Source organism: Python bivittatus, unplaced genomic scaffold (assembly GCF_059951505.1).
Source record: "Python bivittatus isolate LINGU-HERP-01145 unplaced genomic scaffold, Pbiv_v1 ctg000480_np1212, whole genome shotgun sequence".
Lineage (NCBI taxonomy): Eukaryota > Metazoa > Chordata > Lepidosauria > Squamata > Pythonidae > Python > Python bivittatus.
In genome coordinates this window covers 58,680,988-58,702,114 of record NW_028277075.1, presented here as the reverse complement: position 1 = coordinate 58,702,114, position 21,127 = coordinate 58,680,988, and the positions used below count along the sequence as shown (strand labels likewise).

At 36.7% G+C, this 21,127-nt stretch overlaps 1 protein-coding gene across 1 annotated transcript in view; it reads left to right on the top strand.

Annotated features, from left to right (window-relative positions):
* Positions 1-21,127, top strand: part of USH1C (USH1 protein network component harmonin) — a 63,802-nt gene that overhangs the window by 11,487 nt on the left and 31,188 nt on the right. The window contains 9 exon segments of the mRNA XM_088145096.1: positions 8,473-8,581; positions 8,692-8,716; positions 8,959-9,016; positions 11,073-11,176; positions 13,314-13,398; positions 14,395-14,454; positions 15,499-15,555; positions 16,920-17,062; positions 18,405-18,470. Coding sequence (XP_088001222.1) covers positions 8,473-8,581; positions 8,692-8,716; positions 8,959-9,016; positions 11,073-11,176; positions 13,314-13,398; positions 14,395-14,454; positions 15,499-15,555; positions 16,920-17,062; positions 18,405-18,470 — 707 coding nt within the window.

The window sequence follows — 21,127 nt, the reverse complement described above, 5'->3', positions numbered from 1 at the left end:
TATTACATACTTAAAAGAGCCTTTAGTAGTATAATATGATGTTAGATCAGCACTCCAGTCATTACCAAGTTGGAATGCTATTGAAATTGATGGAACACCTGCAGAAATATGGCAAGCAACAGAAGAAAAATTGTAAAGGTTGTAACCAGACTATACCAGCAAATCTGGAGAATGACATAGTGGCCAACAGTTTAGAAGCGATCAGTCTACATACCAATAACAAAGAAAGGAGACTTAACAGAGTATGCAAACTATCATACAATATCCTTAATTTCATATGCTAGCAAAATAATGTTTAGGGTTATCCAATACAGATTAGAGCCCTACGTAGAAAGGAAGATGCCAGATGTTCAAGTTGACTTTAGTAAAGGCCAAGGAACAAGAGACATTATTGCTGATGCTAAATAATTGAGAAAGTCAAACAATATCAAAAAGAAGTCAATATATGCTTCATTGATTATAGAAAGGCCTTTGATTATGTCAGTCATGTCAAGCTAGCAGATACTAAAGTTACCATTTGTACTTGTAACTTTATATCTCCTTGGATATTTTCTATATGCTGGGAAAAAAATTGGCTTTCTATTGCATATACACAAAGGGGGAGGGATGAAACACACCAAAATGCTGCTTATAACATGAAAGCAATGGCTTATGAACTCATGCACATTTATGTTTTATGAATGATTTAGAAAATCATGAACATTAAATATTAACTCATAAGCTAACTGATGTCAAGAAAAAGCTAAAAAGAAAAAAAGAGCAAATCCATGTTTAAATAGAAGCCACATCAACAAATACTAGATTTTCCCTGTATTATAATCAAAACTTACTAAAAATCTGTTAGGAATCTGCAACAAATGTAGCTGCTGACGTTACTTTGTTGATATGTAATGTTAAGTATTAACATAAGATGTATTCATAATAATCTGTGAGGGACACCCTCTGAAACTTTCTGAAACCAAGTAAATAAGAGAAGTTGACAGGAGGTCCATTGTTCTAAATTGCTGTCTCATGATAACACCAAATGCTTCTGAAATTTCACCCATCTGCATTATTTCATTAAATCTCCACACATTTTCTAAGCTGGAAAAAATGTGGTCTGAGAAAAGGCATAATGATCTACCATCAGGATATCAGTTTCTTCTCTTTTTCGGTATACTGTTTTGATTCATCTATGAGAAATTAAAAGGTTTCTATACCAATAAAAATGCCTGCATATATACCTGTAACTGAGGAACATTGTGGCTCTGACCTATTTTCCTATGATTTCTTTGTTTTTGTTTTTTTTTCTAACTAGGTAGTGTTTAGCCTTTTCATGTAATTCACCTTTTCAAATATTCTTTTAGCTATTCTCCTGGATACAGATATCTTTGAGGATTTTGTGGGCTAAAAGGAGTTGGAACTTATTATGGATAATAGAAGTACAGCAAAATGAGAAAACAGAAAATTTGAAACCACCACAGTTCTGCTTCCTATAGTTCAGCTAGTAAAGAGGCTGTTTCAGAAGTCAACACAAAGCATTTTCTGTTTGATACTTTTCTTTTTAGCCCCATAGTTCTCCAGTAATAACAGTAGCTGCTTAATACATGCTGAAAATGCAAGACATAAAATGTTTCCCTAAAGGTATTTTAGAATAGATAGAATGATCCCATTTGTATATAGAAGAGGCATTTTCTACCGTATAACTCCCTCAATTCTAAACACCTTGTTTCTTGTTTCTTTTATGGCAGTGATGGAAGTAGCAGTGAGTGGCATGCTAGAAAAAGTTTAGAATATTTGTGAGGGTGGAGGGAAGAGGACAAATGATGTTCTGAAAGGGCTACATCATCATCATCATCATTTAAAAACTTAGAAAAATTGTGCTCTGCTGTGGAAAGTATAAAAAGATGAAGACTCCTTCAAGTCAAACTTAACTCCTAATGCCAATATGGACAATGTGGAAAAGTTTGCTGTTTTCTTTTTCTGCAGCTTTGGGATTCGCTATTAATTTTCTATCCAAGTACTAAGTTTGATGCTCCTTAGCCTTTTCGAGATCAGCCATGGCCATTGTTTCTGGGAATATGGAAGTAAAATTAACTAACAACCAATCTGTGCTTCAGATCATATAAGAAGCTTCAGTTTGGACAAATGTTTTATATAGGAATAGGATCAAGCCAGGCTCTGCTGGCAGGGCCCTCATTAATATGGGAAGTACCATCCCATTTTCCTTGCTCATAATCCAAGTGAGAATTTAGCAGGACTTGCTATGGTTCAGGTGAGTAAGAGTGTACTGAATGAAGATTCAAAATTAAAGAAGCTGCAGGTTGAATTTCACTAGAGGAAGAAGTCTGGCTGAATGGCAAGAAACATTAATTTTAAACTGTGATTATTTTAGAGAACATAATCTTTCTAGTGTGCAATTCAAAAACATTTTGTACATTTATTAATAAATAGAAGCAACATGATGCTCCCCTTTTTTCTTCTCATCACGGTATTGTTCAACAGATGGCCTGTAAAGCTCCTGTCACTCAAAGACACAGGGAGCATTTCATTATATGTTAGAAATATTTTGATAAAGTATAAATAAAAATAAATTATGATTCTTTGGCCAAGAGTGACTGACAATTGCAGCTCTTCTTGGGTAAAGATAGAAAGCTCCACATACTGTGGTTAACCATTGCTTGAGGGGAAGCAGATTGCTTTGAAGGCACATTGGGATAATGTCAGGAATGGCCACGGATCCTAAGAATTAGACCAGTCTCTGTTGTGCCTCAAAACAGAGTTGGAGTTTATGCCAGTCTAACAGCAAGTACAGTATAGTACATTTGCTTTCTGTTCAAGTGAATTTCACGGGGGTATGGAAAACCCCTATCCTATCCTGGGGGATAGGGAAAACACCACTATCCTGAAGCCCCTATATTAGTTTACCACTTTTTTCTGGGTTGCAAAAGAATCCTGGATTTTAGCCCATGGTGGCTCTTCATTAAGGCATTGTTATTAGTCTTAACCATCATCATCATCATCATTGTCCTCTGTTTTGAAAAAAGGAAACATGTAGAGATTATGGCCATGGAAAAGAGAATTGTCGAAGTGAGGAGTGGAAGTTTTTCAAAACTAGCTTCTGGAGGAGGATCTTTAAAAGCTAGCAGAACTGTTACCCAGACATAATGAGGACAGATTACCCTTAGTTTGGTCTGCCTTTATTACGTGATTACTTTGCTGACAGTCTACACAGCATCATCAGGATGCCCATTCAGCAAGTGCAATATCTGCTTTCATTCTGCTCTGACTTACCATCATTGTAACCACAGACTGTTTTGTTTAATTCAACTGAATCTGAATTAATTAATTCAAGTGAATCTGGGCAGCTTACAATTAATTACCTTAAAAACCAACAACAGCAGCAGATTTGCACTTAAAAAAGGGGGGAAGGGTGGGGGAGGGAGACTATTAGCAATAAGGATTTTGCCCAGTAGATGGAGCAACAATATCATTGCTAAAGTTTATGAGACAATTATTCATTCCCTTATTTCAGCCTGATCCACAAATAATACTTTGACTCTAAATTAAAATCTTCTATGCACTACATAGTTGCTACCTATCCATTCTAGCAGGTCCCTTTGGGCTTAAATAACCATATAACATGAATAAATAAATAATCAACAAGAAGGGAGGTCTAAATTATCAGTTGCATAACTGTAAGAGAGCCCTGCCTGAGAGAATATAATAGAAGATCTACTATACTGTAGTGAATTTGCCAAGCTGTGGAATAAGACTAAATAAAAAGCCAGTTTTGTAAAACCTATGGTGATCTTCCATCTATGATCTCCTTTTCTCTCTTCTCCTTTTTTGCACTCTGTAACCTCCCCCAATTTTTTTAAGGCTCTGTATGTGTTTGTAAGTAAGTGTGTTTACCAACACACATTCATTCAGTCACATCCATGTCTTTGTGACCTGGTAGACATCATTTCACCAGGAATGTCTGTCAGTAACAGCTTTTTTTTTAAAGGATTACATATTATTGATCTTTGCACTATTACTTGTGTTTTAATTTATTTCCAAGCACAAGCATAGGAGGGTGGTATAAATAAGCAACTCTAAACAATATGTATGCTAGCTCTGATGCAGAGCATTGTAATTATTGTGAGGTGGGTTTAGAGCTTTGAAAATTACTGGTCTTGGTGGGGAAAATGGAAATGGTTAGCGTAAGACTAAGGGTAACAAATAAGAGGGTCAGATAAGAGGGAAGAGGACCAAATAAAATAAAAGGGACGAATCATTGTTTCCCGAGATTAAAAGCAGGCTTGAGGAAATGATATTTGCAAAGGGAGGGAAAATAGTTACTACTACGTTACATAGCATCAGCATGATTTACACAAACTAGATGGTGCGTAATTCACTTTCCTAATTCAGTTGCATCACAGCTTCCAGATGGCGTTCCATGTGCTGTCCAAGATACTGAAAAGCTTTTACTTGGTGTATTCATTATCAACGGTGTGCAGAATGTGCCTTTTGATTGATGTATGGGAGAAGAGACCCTAACTCTTCATTGCATGGAATGCCAAAACAAAGGCCCACCCTTCAGAAAACCTTTCCCTGAGCAAAAGAAAATCACTGAAGCACACTTGCTTCCTTCATTCTCCCTTGCAATGCATGCCTACTTAAATAGTTACTCATTAACATAAAGGGGTAGGTTGCGCTGTTGTAGATTATCTCCCTTCAGTAGGATCCACTTTTCTTGGAAATGACTGCCAAGAGAAGTGTTCACCATTTTCTAGAGAAAGACAGGTTTTTTTCCTAGAAAAATATTGCTTTTTCAGAAAAAAATGGTGCCTCAAATGCAACCTATTATAATAAAATATGAGCCTGTGGCAGGGTTCTAGAGTTATCCTCCTGTAAACAGGAGAGTGCCTTCCATTTATGGAAGCCAATTTGATGCAGTTAGTACATCTGCTGTTAGAAATTGTGGGGTTGGTGATTTTCACTGATTTATCCTTTCTTTTACAAACCTTGGTCTGTCTCCCATGGTATTCCTCTGAACAAATGTGGCTGGTGGGATGGGGGTGGGAGGAAAAGGAGCTGGAAGAGACAAGATGGAATTAGTGGCTTCCATGGAATTGTCCATGAGTAAACTCAGCTCTGTATGTGTTTGTAAGTAAATGTATTTACCCACACACATTCATTCAGTCACATCCATTTTTTTGTGACCTGGTAGACATCATTTCACCAGGGATGTTTGTCAGTAGCAGCATTTTTTAGATCTCATAAAATCATGATTGGATTATCTGTAATAGTATCTAATTGATTGCCTTCACTTTTTCCAGGGATCAGGAACTTCTTCCCTTCTCTTGCCTTCATGTTATGTATTCAAAATATCTAAATGTAAGCTTTGTAATTAGTGTGTACAATGTGCTTTCTGGATTTGCCTTATCTGGTATTGAATAATTTGTTCTTGTTAAGTTATTCTTAACAGTTTTCTCCAACACCTCCAACAATGTCCAATCTTTCTGATAATCCAGCTTTCCAGTCGTATGTTACAATGGAAAAGCTATAGTCTTGACATTGCATATCTTTCTTGTCACTGTGATATCTCTGCACTTTAACATTTTGTCTAGACGTATCATCAGCAAATGCTTCTTTACTTCATAGTTGCAATGATCAGTCCTGTGAATTTTGAAGACAAGGAAAATAAAGTCTGTTACTACTTAATTCTTCTCTGCTACTACTTGTTTACACAATCTTGTTTTTTAAAAAAATGAGCTGAAGGCTGGCCTTTGCAGACTTTTTCTTCATCTTCCATTTACTTGCTTCCATCAATCAAACCGATATCAGCAACATATCTGTTGATGTTTGTCCTGGCAATTTTACTGTAATTCAGATTTCTATTTCTTCTGGTCCAGCATTGTTCATGATATATTCTGCATGTAAGTTAAATAAATACAGTAACAGTATACAGTGCTACTGCACTCCTTTTCCAATATTGAACTATTAAATTACTCCTTATTCTGCTCTAACTGTTGCATCCAACATAAAAATGTTGCATTTTTATAGCTTTTAATTATGTATTTATGATTTTAATTTGATGTAAACTGCCCAGAGTCCCCCATTGTGGGGAGATGGGCGGGGACAAGTCCACTAAATAAAATAATTAAAATAAAATAAATCCTGGTTTCCATACAAATTCTTCAATGAGCAGATGAGGTGGCCTGGTATGTCCATGTTTTTAAGGACTACCCACAATGTTCTGTGGCCTACAGTCAAAAGCCTTTGTATAATCAATAAAACAAAAATCAACACCTTTGGGGAACTTTCTTGTCTTTTCCATTATCTGTCAGATATTACTAATGTGATCTCAGGTGCCCCTGTTTTGTGTGAATCCAGCATGTACATTTGGCAGCTCTCATTCCAAGTATTGTTGAAGTCTGGATTTCAACATCTTGACCATTAGTATGTGAGATTAACACAGTTGTTCAATAGTGTGAGTGATCTTTAGCACTGCCTTTTTTGGTACTGGCATATAAATCTCTTGTCCTTTCCATTTGATTATGATCTGTATATTCACCCCATCTCTTCTTTATATCTCTTTCTTCAGTAGATCTTGGTCTTCTTTATTTTTTTAATCCTGCCTATCTTTGCATGAATGGTTTCCTTGATTTCTATATTTGGAAATGAATCTCTTGTCTTCGCTATTTGTTTGTTGTCCTGGTTCTTTGCACTGCTTATTTAGATCTAACTTGTCTCTTCTTGCCCTTTTCTGGAACTCAGTGTTTAGCTGGGCAGATCTTCCTCTGTCCCTATTTTATATGCTTTCTGCCGCTATTTTCAACATGTCAGAAGACTGCCACTTTCCCTTCTTTTGTGTTTGCAATATTTTGCAGTGTTTTTGTTTGCTTCATCTTTTAATCTATTATTTACAGTCAGTGCACAATGATAGGGAATATTGCTGAGATTATTTTATCTCTTGGTCTGATTATTTTTTTTAGTTTAAGTTACAATTTTGCAAGATGTTCATGATCTGAGCCACAGTTAGCACCAAATCTGTTATTGTCAGCCCCACTAGATAGACCAGACCAGGAAATCAACTCCACAGGAACGCTAAAACTATTTTTATTGAGACGGGCTATTATTACAGAATCTTGCGAGTCTGACTGGCCTGAACCTCCTTCCCCTTCTTATACTTAGTGAATTAGAGAAGCGTCCAAATATTACCTAGTTGTTATGAGATTTAAAAATAATTCAGCCCTTTTTGCCTAGGCAACAGCTTCTGCATATTTCCATCAAGGTCATCTTCCTTACTCTCTACAGTTGTTTTTGCAGATTGAACAAAGCTTCTCCATCTTTTTTGCAGAGCAAATAATCAACTTGGTTCTAATGTTGTCCATCTGTAGAGCCGTCTGTTCCAGTCCATTTAAGTTCGCTGATTCCTAGAATATCAATCTGGACATTTCTGCTCTGACTACATCACATTAGCCTTGATTCATGGTTCTGACACATACACAGAAAGACACACACTATGCCATCCCATTTTAAGCTAGTAAATTGGAGTACAGTGGCATAGTCTAATCAAAGGAGCCAAAGGCAGAGAATTTTAAGACATATCACCACAGATTAGTCTCCATCTCCTTATAAGAGTGCTTAATTGTCACCTAAAATCTGTTCAGAGTGTTATTTCCTTGGCTAGAAAGTGTGGTTTAAAATCAGTTAATTTAGGATTGAATTAAATTCGATTCATTATGTGAGTAAAGCGAGTTTGATGTAACTATATCTGACAGCTTGAGTGCTTTAAACCAAAACTGAGCAGTAGTATTGAAAGAATACTTTGTTCTTGCAGTGTGCTTTAACACAACCAGACTTGCTTTTCTAAACTATCAGATGGAAACAATATACAGTACCTATTATGAGTTTCTGTGACTGCAAGGAAAATAAATTGAAACTGCATAAAACAACATCTTTTACATAATCAGTGGTTTTACACTCATATAACAGAATTCTAAAGTCATACTCTTCATAAGATCTAGAAGTCATTTCTATTAATAAATTATAGCAAAAACAGTTTGCATCTATTGAGTTCTTTTATTACATGATTATTAGTTTGTATGGTAACAAAAGTAATAAAAAGCTAGATAACAACTTATAAGGCACAATCCCCGTGGCAGATCGATTGGGAAGAGGTAGGCCCCACTAAGGCAGCCATTTTATGTTTTGAAAATTCCATTTACTCCCAGGATCCAGCCAGTGCACTGTAAAGAAACTGAATGGAGGATAGCCTTGCAGAGATATGTTTCTCAGCAAAACGTAGTCACCTGAGATATGTTTAAGGGACTTTATATGGCTTGAAAGTTTTTTTCTTATTCATTCTGTCCATGTCATAATAGGATAGAAACTGACATCCTCTGTACCAGAAGCGTCTTCTTTCCAATGCTGATTTGCAATGGTATATTTCTGCTGAAATGTGCTATTCAGTTTTGATTGATTGATTGATTTTTATTTAAGGTTGGAGATGAGATCGTCCGAATAAATGGTTACTCCATTTCTTCATGCACTCATGAGGAAGTCATCAATCTTATTCGCACAAAGAAAACAGTATCTATAAAAGTGCGACGTGAGTACAGCACTGCTTTGATATGTGATATAATTGCCATAATTTTATGTTAATTAGATAAGATGATCTGCAGAATTTGTTAATCATCATTACATATGATTTTCTTGCAGATGTTGGGATGATACCTGTCAAAAGGTAATGCTTTTTTCTGAAAACTTCTTTTATGTACAATGTAGATTGTATATAGTAATTTCCAGTTGTATCTTTCAGCTTGTTTTGCTAAAAAAGTTCACTTACAAAAAGCCTAAAAACTGCATAGCTTTATACATACTGTGATACAGGGATCATAGATAAGTAGCAAATGGTCTAGTAGGCTTTGGTTTGATTTTGATACATATCAGTCTTACATTTTGTCATTTGCGTATCTTTTCTTTTAGTTCCCCAGATGAGCCTCTCAAGTGGCAATATGTAGATCAGTTTGTATCAGACCCGGGGGTAAGGTGTCCATTCAGTTATCACAAATTGTATCTTGCAGCCTTAAAACTCTTTTCTAGACATCCATCCTCATTACAGACTATTGTTTGCAGTCATGTTCCATGCCACTGGACTTGCTGATTGGGTCTGATAAAAGTTGATATCAAAGAAGTGTCTGGAAGTTGCTGGGTTGTTTAATCTGATGGGATAGATTTATACATATATTTTACTGAGTGACAGCTTACTTTTTTTGATGTTTCCCAGAGCAATTAACAGAAAATTCTCTCACTAATCCTTTATGTTTTAAAAACTGTGAAGTTATTACAAGAATAACTAGTTGAAATGCAAGATGTAAAGACAGCCTGATAAAATGCCTGTTGCTAAGTGACTAGTCTGTCACCTAGTCTGATGTAGCCTTACCAGCCTGGAAGCCATCCGCGTATGTGGACTTGAACTCCCATAATTCCCTTACCAGAATGATCATTGCTAAGAGTTCTGAGACTTGAAGGTTGTATATCTGGAGGGTGCCCAGGTTGGAGAACTTTGGTCTGATGGAACTGGCTGAAGAAAATGCCTGCTAAATAGTCTCCCAAAATTAAATTCTTATATGGGCAATGATCCTTTAAAAAGCAAATTGGATATAATGGCTAAAAGGCTGAATGGGAAGATGTGGCTTTAGAGTAATTTTTGGCCAACCAGTCTTTCTTATTCTAATATGTTCTGAGAATAAAATGGGATAAAATGTATATGATAGAGACGGACAGACAGACAGATAGAAGCTAAATTTAGCTTGATTAGCTAAAATGCACACAAAAATGAAGATTAGGTACTAGACATCCTTAAGGTTCATCCTACCCCCAAAAATAACCCAGTGAGGACTGAGCTTGGCAGTGGGAATGCAGTGCTGACTGGAGGATTGAAAACAAGATTATGGAAAATGACAGAATGGAACAGAATAAAGCAGCTTAGAGAATTCAGGTTTCACTTTCATAGGTATAATCATTATATCAAATAATAATTATATCATTTTCCTGGAAGCAATTATACCTATGACAGTCTGTATTAACTTCTGTGGGTTTTTTGTTTGTTTGTTTGTTTTTGAAGACTGCTTCCAAAATGCTTAATGTAGCCACTATTGAGATTTAGACAGGCTAAGATTGTAGAATTAATCTGATAGCTTATAATGACACTGAATGAAAGATATCATGCAAGTCTGACAAGCATCATATCACATCATTATTGTTATTAATGTAATATGTAGGAGCTTCAGCAAATGTTGCTCTGCTAAAGAATTCCCCCATTGGGGGGAGATGGGCGGGGGGAGAAATTGAATGAATGAATGAATGAATAAATGAATGAATGATCTTAATCAGATTTTCTTTACTCCATTCCAAATGTCATTCATGGTTTTTTCTTCTTCCATACCCCCAACCCCATCCCAGGTAGCATTCCATCCTTCCTGAGTACTCTCAGACCTCCCTAGGGTCTTTTGGAAGAGATCCCCCCCCCATAAACTTATGTTCTACTTACCCCCCAAAAATGTTCCTTTCAAATCTGCTGATTTCTCCATTTTATAAATGCTTATTTCAGTTCCATTAGGAGAGGTCCTTTAGGTTTTGAATTAGTTAGCATCTGAAATAATGTCAAAAAGTCATGGTCAGCCTGAGGCATTTTGCTGCTTGAGGTAAAAATGATCTGCCCCCATGCCACCTGGACTGCAGCTGAATCTAACTTCAGGCCGGATGATGGGACAGGATCTTCCCCTTGGGATTATGTAGAGATACAAAGCAGATTGTCTGGAACACACATATCTGATTTCCCGCAGAGGTGAACAGGTACAGAGTTGCTACTGCTGCTCCTCTATGCTATCTTCTTAGGCAGTTCTCCTAATCTCAGTCCTAGCTCTTCCAATATGAGTAAACAGATCAACTAGATCTTGTGTTTCATTTTAGATTGCAGACGCTTATGAAATTTGAATCCATTTGAATTGGGAGGGGGAAGCAGTGGGATAACTTCTCTGTTTAACTAGGGGCAGCCAATACACTGCAATTTCAGAAAGTCTGTTCTCTTATTTTAGGATGGTCAAAACAGCATTGCAGGTCTTGCATCATCTGGAGGAAACCATCATAAAGAAAAGAAAGTTTTCATTAGCTTAATTGGTACAAAGGGCATGGGATGCAGGTGAGCAACCGTGTTTTCTTGTTACTTGTTTCTCCAAGAAAATGTAGTTAGTAGGAATGAGCCATTAATTTCACTGTTGGAGAATTAAATATGATGGCTGTGCAGTGCTTTGTATTGGATTCCAAAAAGGTGCTTTGAAGTGGCTCTGGGAAAAGAAGCAATTACTTTAAAGCAGTGTTGTCCAAACTTGGCCACTTTAAGATGAGTGGACTTCAACTCCCAGAATTCCCCAGCCAGCATGGGTTTCAATTCCCTGATGCAAAATTCTATACCCCAAACAGTCAATTTGCTGTTTATGAAATTCACATTTGGAGAGCTTGGCATACAATTGAGCCTCCAGTAGCTTTTTTAGTACCTTCCTGACCAATTGTATATGTTGCTCCATGGTCTCAGTGTAAATCAGGATGTCGTCCAGATAAACCAACACCCCCTGGTATAAATGCTCTTGTAACACCTCATTTATAAGTTGCATAAACACCCCCGCCACTCCTTTTAATCCAAGCGGCATTATTTCATAACGGAAACACCCCAGGGGCGTGTTAAAGGCAGATTTCCATTGATCTCCTTCCCGGATTCGCACCCTGAAGTACGCCTCCCTTAAATCCAGTTTTGTGAAAATTTTCCCTTTGGATAAATGGGCCAACAGATCTTTCATCAAAGGGAGTGGGTACCGGTTGTCAGCAGAAATGGCATTCAGCCCTCTATAATCTGTGCACAAACGTAGGGAGCCATCCTTCTTTTCCCTAAATAGCACCGGTGCAGCAATTTGAGAATGCGCAGGTACAATAAAGCCCCTCTTTAGATTCTTATCAATGAACTCCTGCAAGGCTTCCAACTCTTTGGGTGTCATTGGATACATTTTCTTCCTTGGAAATTTAGCCCCAGGCTCAATCTCTATGGCACAGTCACAGGCGCAATGGGGGGGTAGCTGATCTGACTCCCTTTCGCTAAACACCTTCTGCAGGTTGAGGTATTGCTTGGGAATCTGAGTTGCAGCCTCCCCTGCCTTTTCCCTACTCACAGCGCCCAAACTGGCTAAGTTATTTATACAACATGTCTACCGCGCTCATGGTGTCCCAGAACGAATAATTTCGGATCGCGGGGCCCAGTTTACTGCCAAGTTCTGGAGGGCATTCCTAAAACTACTGGGGGCATCGCAAGGCTTGAGTTCAGGGTACCACCCCCAGACGGCGGGATCATGTGAACATCTGAACTCAGTGTTAGAACAATATTTGAGATGTTTCATTAACTACCAACAAGACAATTGGGATGAGCTGTTATCGTTTGCTGAAGTAGCTTATAATAATGCAGTGCACCAAAGCACTGGCCTCACCCCTTTTAAAATAGCTACAGGACAGGACTTTGTACCAATCCCAGAACTACCTAAGCAATCCACTCAAGTCACTTCAGTTAACTGGATTAACATGGCTGGCTGGAGAATTCTGGGAGTTGAAGTCCACTCATCTTAAAGTGGCCAAGTTTGGACAACACTGATTTAAAGAGTTACAGATTGGTGCTATGTTCATCGTCTAGCATGCTTCGAAACACCTTTTTGGACCAGAATATGAAGTGCTGCACAGTCTTGTTAGACATGTTTTTGCTTTCTCATATCAATCATTAAGTATTAAAAAGACTGATTTTGGCACTTTTATTGTTCAAAATGCTGGTAGAAATTATTAAGCCCCAAAGCAAAGATAAACTACAAATACCACGTCTGCATTCTGGATAAGCATCTCAGTTCTTTGCCCTTTGAGTTCATGTGAATCATTGTGGACATTTTTATTAATTACTGAGATGTGAAAATTAGAAGAGTCACTTGACTGTAAAAGTAAGTTTCTTTTCATATGGGTTAGAACACTTTAATTCTCTTCTCTGAGCTTATTTTGTCCTATTCATAGATATAGATCCAAACAAAACATTTGTGTGATGCAATCCTTGTTTAACACACAAGTATTACAATAAACCTCTTCATTTTATTGCAATAAACCATGTATTTCTCTCTTCTCCTTGCTCAGAAAAATCCCCAACCTACCAGATTAGATTTGGTATATATGAAGGATGTGAGGGATGTGATTAGTCTATTCTTGATGTGAATTACATTAATTTGTGATTTTATTTCTTTCATGTTCTGTTCCAGTATTTCTAGTGGTCCTACACAAAAACCTGGCATTTACATAAGCAATGTTAAACCAAATTCTTTATCTGCAGAAGTAGGGTTGGAGGTGAGTATAAACTAGGCAAAATCTAGTCATGTGGAAACTTTTAATTTGGAACACTTCTAATGGCCATTCTCTAATGATGAAAAGTTTGCTTTGTGGAAGTTGGTTTTTAACCTGCAGGTGAACGTAGTATATTTTATACTATTATTGTTAGCCGTGTTGAGAGCATTTGTTAGTGTCAATACAGATAATCAGTTAATTAAGTAAATAAGGGTGGGGAGGAGTCAGTCATGTGTTCCAGAAGTTAAAGTAAAATAATGAGCAGGTTCAGAAAATTCTGATAAGAATATACATTTATCTTGTTGCTTTGAAATGATCTAATCTTATAGGTCAAGCAATTCAGTTACCTTTCCTGGAGCTGTATGATTTCAGAACTTTCAAGTCTCTAATGCTCTGCAGACAAGTTGCAAAGAAGTCAAGTGAAGAGGAGGAGGAGGAGGAGGAGGAGGAGGAGGCCGCCTCTCCCCACATCCCCCAATGCAAGCAAATAGAGGAAATCACATTTTTCCAGGCTAAGGGTGCATTCTGTACCTCTCATCTGAGCTGCCAGGATAGATAAGAAATTTCTTTGACACAAGGGATAAAGATCTAATCTCAAAGGAGGAGATCCATTATTAGATCTTCATTGAATAGAGAATTCTGCGATGCTCATCTCTTAAATATTGAATTGTGACACTGAATAAGATAATCGAAGATAAATCAGATACTCCTGAGAGGCTGAGTGTTCCAACATTAACCCAGCCACTAGCATGCCCCCCAACCTTGGATAAGAATTTTGATCAATGATTCTCTTTGTTGACAAGAGGCAGGGAATACTGCGTGTATATGCATATGTGCGTGCACATATATGTTTTAACGATAGAAAGGGCAGCAAAGAGCAAAGCTTTAAGGATCTGTCTTATTTCAAGAGTTTTCCAAAGCAAGGATTTGAACCATCACTTACTATACTAAGAAGTGTACAAAAAAAATCAGCACCTTTGTTCTGTTGATTGCTTTTAGGTTGGTGATCAGATTGTTGAAGTAAATGGTATGGACTTCTCTAATGTGGATCATAAGGAGGTAATTAAAGCCCAAATGGCCCTACATGGCATAGGCCCTAATTAATTGAGGGACCGCCTGTCTCCCATAGTATCTGCCTGACCGGTTCAATCTGGCAGGGTTGGTGCGCTCCGGGTTCCATCAGTTAAACAGTGCCACCTATCGGGACCCTGGAAGTGCCCCTTCTCTATAGCAGCGCCTGCCCTCTGGTATGAGGTTCCCTCTGAAATTCAAATGGCTCCCACCCTACTGGGATTTTGAAGGGCCTTAAAGACCTGGCTCTTTGCCCAGGCCTTTGGAGAGGATGATTGACACCCCCTTTCTTCCTTTCTGTTCCCCTCTGCCATTGAAGTCCCTTTGTCTGTGCTGTTTTTGTTTTCTGTATTGTTCTTTGTTTTTTAAAAGTTCACAATTGTTGAAACTGCCAAGGGTCACTGGGAGTCAGGAGGCATATAAATTTAATAAGTTATTATTACAGTATTGTTATTATTATTAAGTGTTATTTTAAATAAAACATAAATATACAACTGATTGATTCAAGCCCATTGGCTGTCAGAGCATTATAGCTACAATTTAGAATTTTATCTGACAAAAATAAAAATTAGCCAAAGATTTTGAACCAGAGAAATGGATTTTAATTCAAAATATTTTTGAAAATAGGTCACCTTTGTCAAAAGTTTTATACACCTGCAATCCTAACATATTCACTTGGGAATTACTTTGCATTCTGCATAAAATTGCATAAAACTGAATCCTCATTTCAAAACTGAAGAACTAACTCTAGGTGTTTATTTTTTTAATAGAAGTTCCTAAAGTAATTTTATCACATTGCTTGAACAAAATGATCAAAAGAAAGTCTCTTGCAACAGTGTTTATGACTAGAAAAGAGTTAAGTTCCCCTATATTTTAGAATAATAACAGGGAAAAAAACATACTGAGACAAATAAAAAGCCATTCTAACTGCATTGTTAGTCCTGTAGAAACTATACACTTTTACAAGATTTAGATGTAATGATTATTTGATTTTCCTGTCAACACCTTCCTTTTCTTCTTTTTTTATCCCAGGCTGTGAAGGTGTTGAAAAGCAGTCAAACCCTGACAATCACTGTTGTAACAGGAGCTGTAAGTATTAATGTCACAGCAATCAGCAAAAGACTTGTGAAAAATGAGAAGGCTTCTGTGTACATCAGTAAGACATGAAGTACACACAAAGCACATATTCCAGGATCACTAAAAGCAGGAAGTGTGGGTAGGAGATATGCCCTTACTTCTAAGTTCATGTAGTTAAAATCCTAAATAGTTTTATTTGGGCTTAAGTAACTTAACATTACAAACCTCAGAAGTCAGTCCCATCAAATGTAAAGGGGCTTACAGGAAGGTAAATAGATATAGGAATACAGCCTGGATAAGTTATAAACTTCACAATATTGTCTTTAATCATCTTTGCCAGTTCAGTACTTTCTCTGCTGATTTTGTTATGCCTGCTACTTTGTCCATGTATATACAAATATTTTAGGATATCAAATTAGATTTGGTGACCCATTGAAAGTACGTTGCTTTGTTGCAATTATTGTCTCTTACTTCGCATATGTAACCTTAGAAAAAATCATAATCATAAATCTTGATCCATGTCCACCTACAGCAGATGCCATTTTGTAGTTACCCTCATATATGTAATATATACGTATCAGAGGCTACAAGTGGACGCAGTGTATAGCTCTGCAAGTTACACACAGAGAGATTTTAGTTAGGTCTTAGTCACCTAAATATCTCATCAAGCGTTCTACTTGCATTGTACCTAGACCAAGCTTCTGCTACAAGTGATCATCTGTTTCAAACTGATAAAAGCAAACCAAACAACAGTGTGCTGTCCTAATTCCAGAAATACATCCACATTTGTTTTGGATCGTTGTTCAACCAGAGACTGCTTGTATCATTAGCTATGCATAACACCTCTGGTGCTGTGTTCACACCCTTCAGTGTAAAGATATACAGTTACAAGAAAATAGAGGTGAGAATGTAACCCGAAGGTAATCAAACCATGATAAACAACGCTAAAATGAAATAGCATGCATATTTAAATTTATGAGACATCATGATTCTAAAATAGATTTCAAATGGATTTCAAAGTTCTCAAATGCAAATTTCTGCAAATGAATTCCCACGATACAGAGGCCAGAGGAGCAGACACAGACAGCGCACATAAAGATAAGAGCAGAATTCAGACAACTGCACCTTAACGTGCCTCCAGCATTTTCCTTTTTGCATTTGTTGCAGCTGTGTTTGTTTTAAATTATTTCTGTTTTATCAAAATTCTCACAGATCAATAAACGAAAGAAGGTAGTGCTTGTCTATAGGTTTTGTAGAGACATTTGGTTTTCCCTGAAGAAAATATTGCAAAAGGTGTTATTTCTCAAACACTTATGTTAATTACTATGACGACTGACTGGCTAAGTTAATTAACAGGGATTTAAAATAATATTTAGGGCAAGGAGCTGTTTATGACTGAGGAAGAGAGGCAAAGGGAAGAATATAACCGTGAGATGGAGCGCCAAGAGTTAATGCGTCAGAAGTGGCTTGCACTGGAAACCAATAAAATCCTGAAAGAACAGCAAGAAAAGGAAAAACTGTAAGAGCTTGGGGTAGAAGGGGTCTCATGGATTAATGAATCCCTATAACGTGCAACTGTTGATTCATATAACTATCAGAACTTAGTTAACTTGATTTCTTTTCTGAAGGCTTCAGAGCATTGCAGTGATTATACATCATGATCATTGAAGATTACTGTTTGTTAGATACAAAGCCTGATTTTGAATAGTACAGAGAAATCAGTAAGGTATTTTAAAGCAAAGAAGCATTTTCTTGTCAAAAGGCAATAGCACTAATCGAGCAGATGGCTATTAATAAAAGAGAATTATTTTTAACTGTTTTCTGACTTTCCACATTAGGGATTTATAATGTCTTATAGCTGTAGATAAAGCCTATCTTCCTTGCTGATATATTGCCATTATAATGGCTGGATGATGCTATTAGACCCTAAAAATAATTAATATGAAATTGACCAATATAGGATCAATAAGCACAGTTACATTTCATTATGCAGAGCAGAGTATATTAATAGCAGGAGTGGAATTTTGATTTAAGAAGAAAGGCCACTCAAAATGGTATAATAAATTTTTCTTTCTGTGCCATTAAATGACATGCTTATCTACTCTTTAATGAAGTAAAATGTTGACCAATTCAGAAATTTAACTCAACATTTGTCAGAACCCAACATATGTCATGATCACCCTTCAGCATTAAGTATACGCTTGAAGAGGAGCATGACAAAAGCAGTAAAGGTTTTCTGAAGCCTACTACTAAGACATGCATGCTAGCATATGCATGCAAAATAAAATAAACTGAAGTTACGTTTGTAAATAGTTCTGTCTTTTCTGTTAATCTAACTCAAAGAAAAGCACTGAGATCCTAACACAACTAAGAGTGAAATACTGAACTGAACAACTAGTACATTAAATAGTGAACTCCTAGAATAACAACTCAGTGGGACATTAAAACAAAGTGAGCAATTTTTTAAAATAATTCAAGACAAGAACAGAAGAAACACCTTCTGTTCATGCTCAAACCTGTTCAGAGGGCCAGGAAATAGCCTCAAAATAGCCACATTAAACATCAGGGTTCCATAGTTCAGTCATCATATTCAATGATTCTCAAATCATAAAAGTTGTGGGTGAATAAAGCCCAAGTTCAAATGTTGATCAATCCTACTAGTAACTCACCTTTGTTAATCAGAAAGAATCAGAAGGAATAAGGCTTAGACTTCTTAGTAGGTAGATAAGTCTTGCATTTCTCATATATCTGTCTATCTCAGGGTATAAAATCGTGATCTATCAAACAATAGAACAGGCTACCTACAAATTGTGACTTGATACATTAAATATCATTAGTTTCAATGGGGTATATATTTCTAGACGGAAAATGGAGATTGCCCAGAAGGCTGCTGAGGAAGAAGAACGATATCGTAAAGAAATGGAACAGTTAAGTCATTCTTTCATGCATGCCTTTTCCTCTTGCAATATGTTGTTCACACGGCTATATTTGCTTTTTAAAATGGTGCTATGACTTTGGGAATGACAAAAAAAGTGACCAGGAAAATTCAAACTGTATTTCCCCACTTCCAAAACCCCTCCCTCAAACTATAGTAATACAAGAATCAGGCCTTGTTTCAAATCACAAGTGGTAGAAGCTTCTGTTTGAAATAGTTCAAGCTTAACTAGAATAGTTCTTCCTGACATGTCAAGGATTGTTTGGTTAAGGACTAGATTGTCATCCATGCCCTCTACCTCTTCTCAAATGGTACAGTATAGAAGGAAGAGGAAAATTCCAACCCAAAAGTCAGATCTGGCCGATGATTTCCACCCCAATTAAATTTGTGAATTTCCCAACACAGTAATAGTGGTATGAAATGAAGCTTTTAATTAATTAATTAATTAATATGAATTAAAATTGAGTAAATAGGTATAAGAGTGATTTGAAAAGAGGGAGATAAGGGTGAAGTTTTCTTTTGTAGACACTGTAATCCCTACAAAAATGCCCCCTTGCAGAACAATTAAGCTAAAAAAAGCAGCTAAGTTTTCAAGGGAAGATTTTTAAAGCACGTTTGGTATACAGAGATATGTAAGGGGGAGAATCTAGCTGGTTGTTGTTGGATGGTTAGATGGATAATGGATGGATGACTCTGCAAATGGGTGTGTAGAAATACACGAATCCTTACACCAATAAATAGATATGTACACATGAAAATCTATAGGGTGGACTTACTCTTTTATCCCTTGGTCCCAACCAAAGACCAGGGAAGATTAGCCATGGAGACTGATTGAAAATGGTTGCCCCCACTTCCTGCAGTACAGCAAGAATTGCTTTACATATACATATGTTTGTTTGCCTTTCATTAAGACTCATGGTGGATAACAATAACATTAGAAAATACTTTTTTTAAAAAACATCTGATGTTAAATAAAACAGATGAATCTATAATAAATCGCAGCTTACTATTTGAATGTCAAAACTGGTCAAAATTATAAGTAAATTAAATTATATTATGTTAAATATATAAAACAAATATATAGTAAAAGGTAAAATAAAACATTCAGCTTCTTATATTGGTGAGCTTCCAAGCTGTCATAGAGAAAGGGTGATAAAAGGTAAGGTATGCATTGCTGCTCATGCATTTGTTACACAATTATACATGGAGTAAGCCCAACAGTCATGATTGTCTTTTAAGATATTCTGCTATTCATTTGATTGCAAATTATGTAGCTTTGGTTCCAATTGGTCTACACCACTTCAAGTGATGAGAACAGCTCTTCTGAACATCAGGTTCTGTATGAAATGTTAACTAAACAAGGAGTCTTGCAGAAATTTGGCTCAAAATTGTACTGAGAATGTAATAGGCATAAAGATTTGTATAAAAAGGGGCAATGAGGATTATTTGTGGCCCAAGCTCTAAAGATTTCTGAATCTAGGAAAGGCTACATGCTTGCTGTATGTGTTTATCTTCAATTTTTGTTTGTTTGCTTGTTAGAACCATTAATATATCTGTTTCTTTACTATATATGCAGCGCTGTGTGAAACTTGCAATTAAAAATTGCCATAAAGGAAGGGAAGTAGTGGCAGGAGTATAAGGGAAAGGGATATTTAATTATATGGATTATAGATGCCTAGGCTTAGTTAAAGGCTAGGGGGGATATGGGAATCACTGTGGCATTACTGTGGCATTACATCACAGTAACGATTGGCTTTGAGGAGGAAAATGTCAACCAGATATACTTTTCTCCCCTCACAAATTACTCTCAGGAGTGTGTTTGATCCGTATTGGGATCTTGGTGGAGTAAGGAGGTGTGTTTAGGAAACATCTACCCTTTGGCCACTTCTGTGATTCCTAAGCAGCTCTGTAGAGGTGCCTATGGGATCTTTCTTCATTTCAGATTGCAGGACTGTGACTTCCACTGCAGTCTGATTCAGATCAAAGAGCCTCTTCTGGGAATCTGTGGGGAATTTATTTCGGTAGAATAACACTACCAAGGTTGGACCTGAGGTGGTAGCGAGGGACTGTTCTCACAATTCTCAATGTCCACTGAGACTGATATGATGAAACTGCCCATTATAAGCATTCTTTCTTTGCAGGTCGATTTGAATTTCATTTTAACAAATTCCATTTTCATTTAATTATGGTTATGCATTCATAAATACTTATTGCCTGGAATATATTTCTCTGCTGCTTCTCACTTGAGATTATTGAATTCATTATACCCATTGACCCATAAGAGTGAGAAATTTCAGCAGGAGAGATATCTAACAGAGTACAGCTTAAGACTTACAGTAGGCCAAAACAAAATTCTGGAAAAGTGTTTGCTGAGAATTCCCTGCTTTAGAATGGCTATTTGTTATTGTTTTTCCTTTAATGTAATCAATATGTTTTTACATTGTTTTATTTATTTTGTATACTTTTATATAAGTGACTTTGGGATGCATTTGTATGGGAAGCAGTATAGAAATACTGTATATGGAAATAAAATAACATAAGAATGGAAGTTTAAAAAACCCTTGGAGATTCACTTTCTTGCTCTTCTGACCAAAAACTGGCCAAGTCAGGATGGTATTTTCTACAGGGCAGCAACCACAGTACATGCTG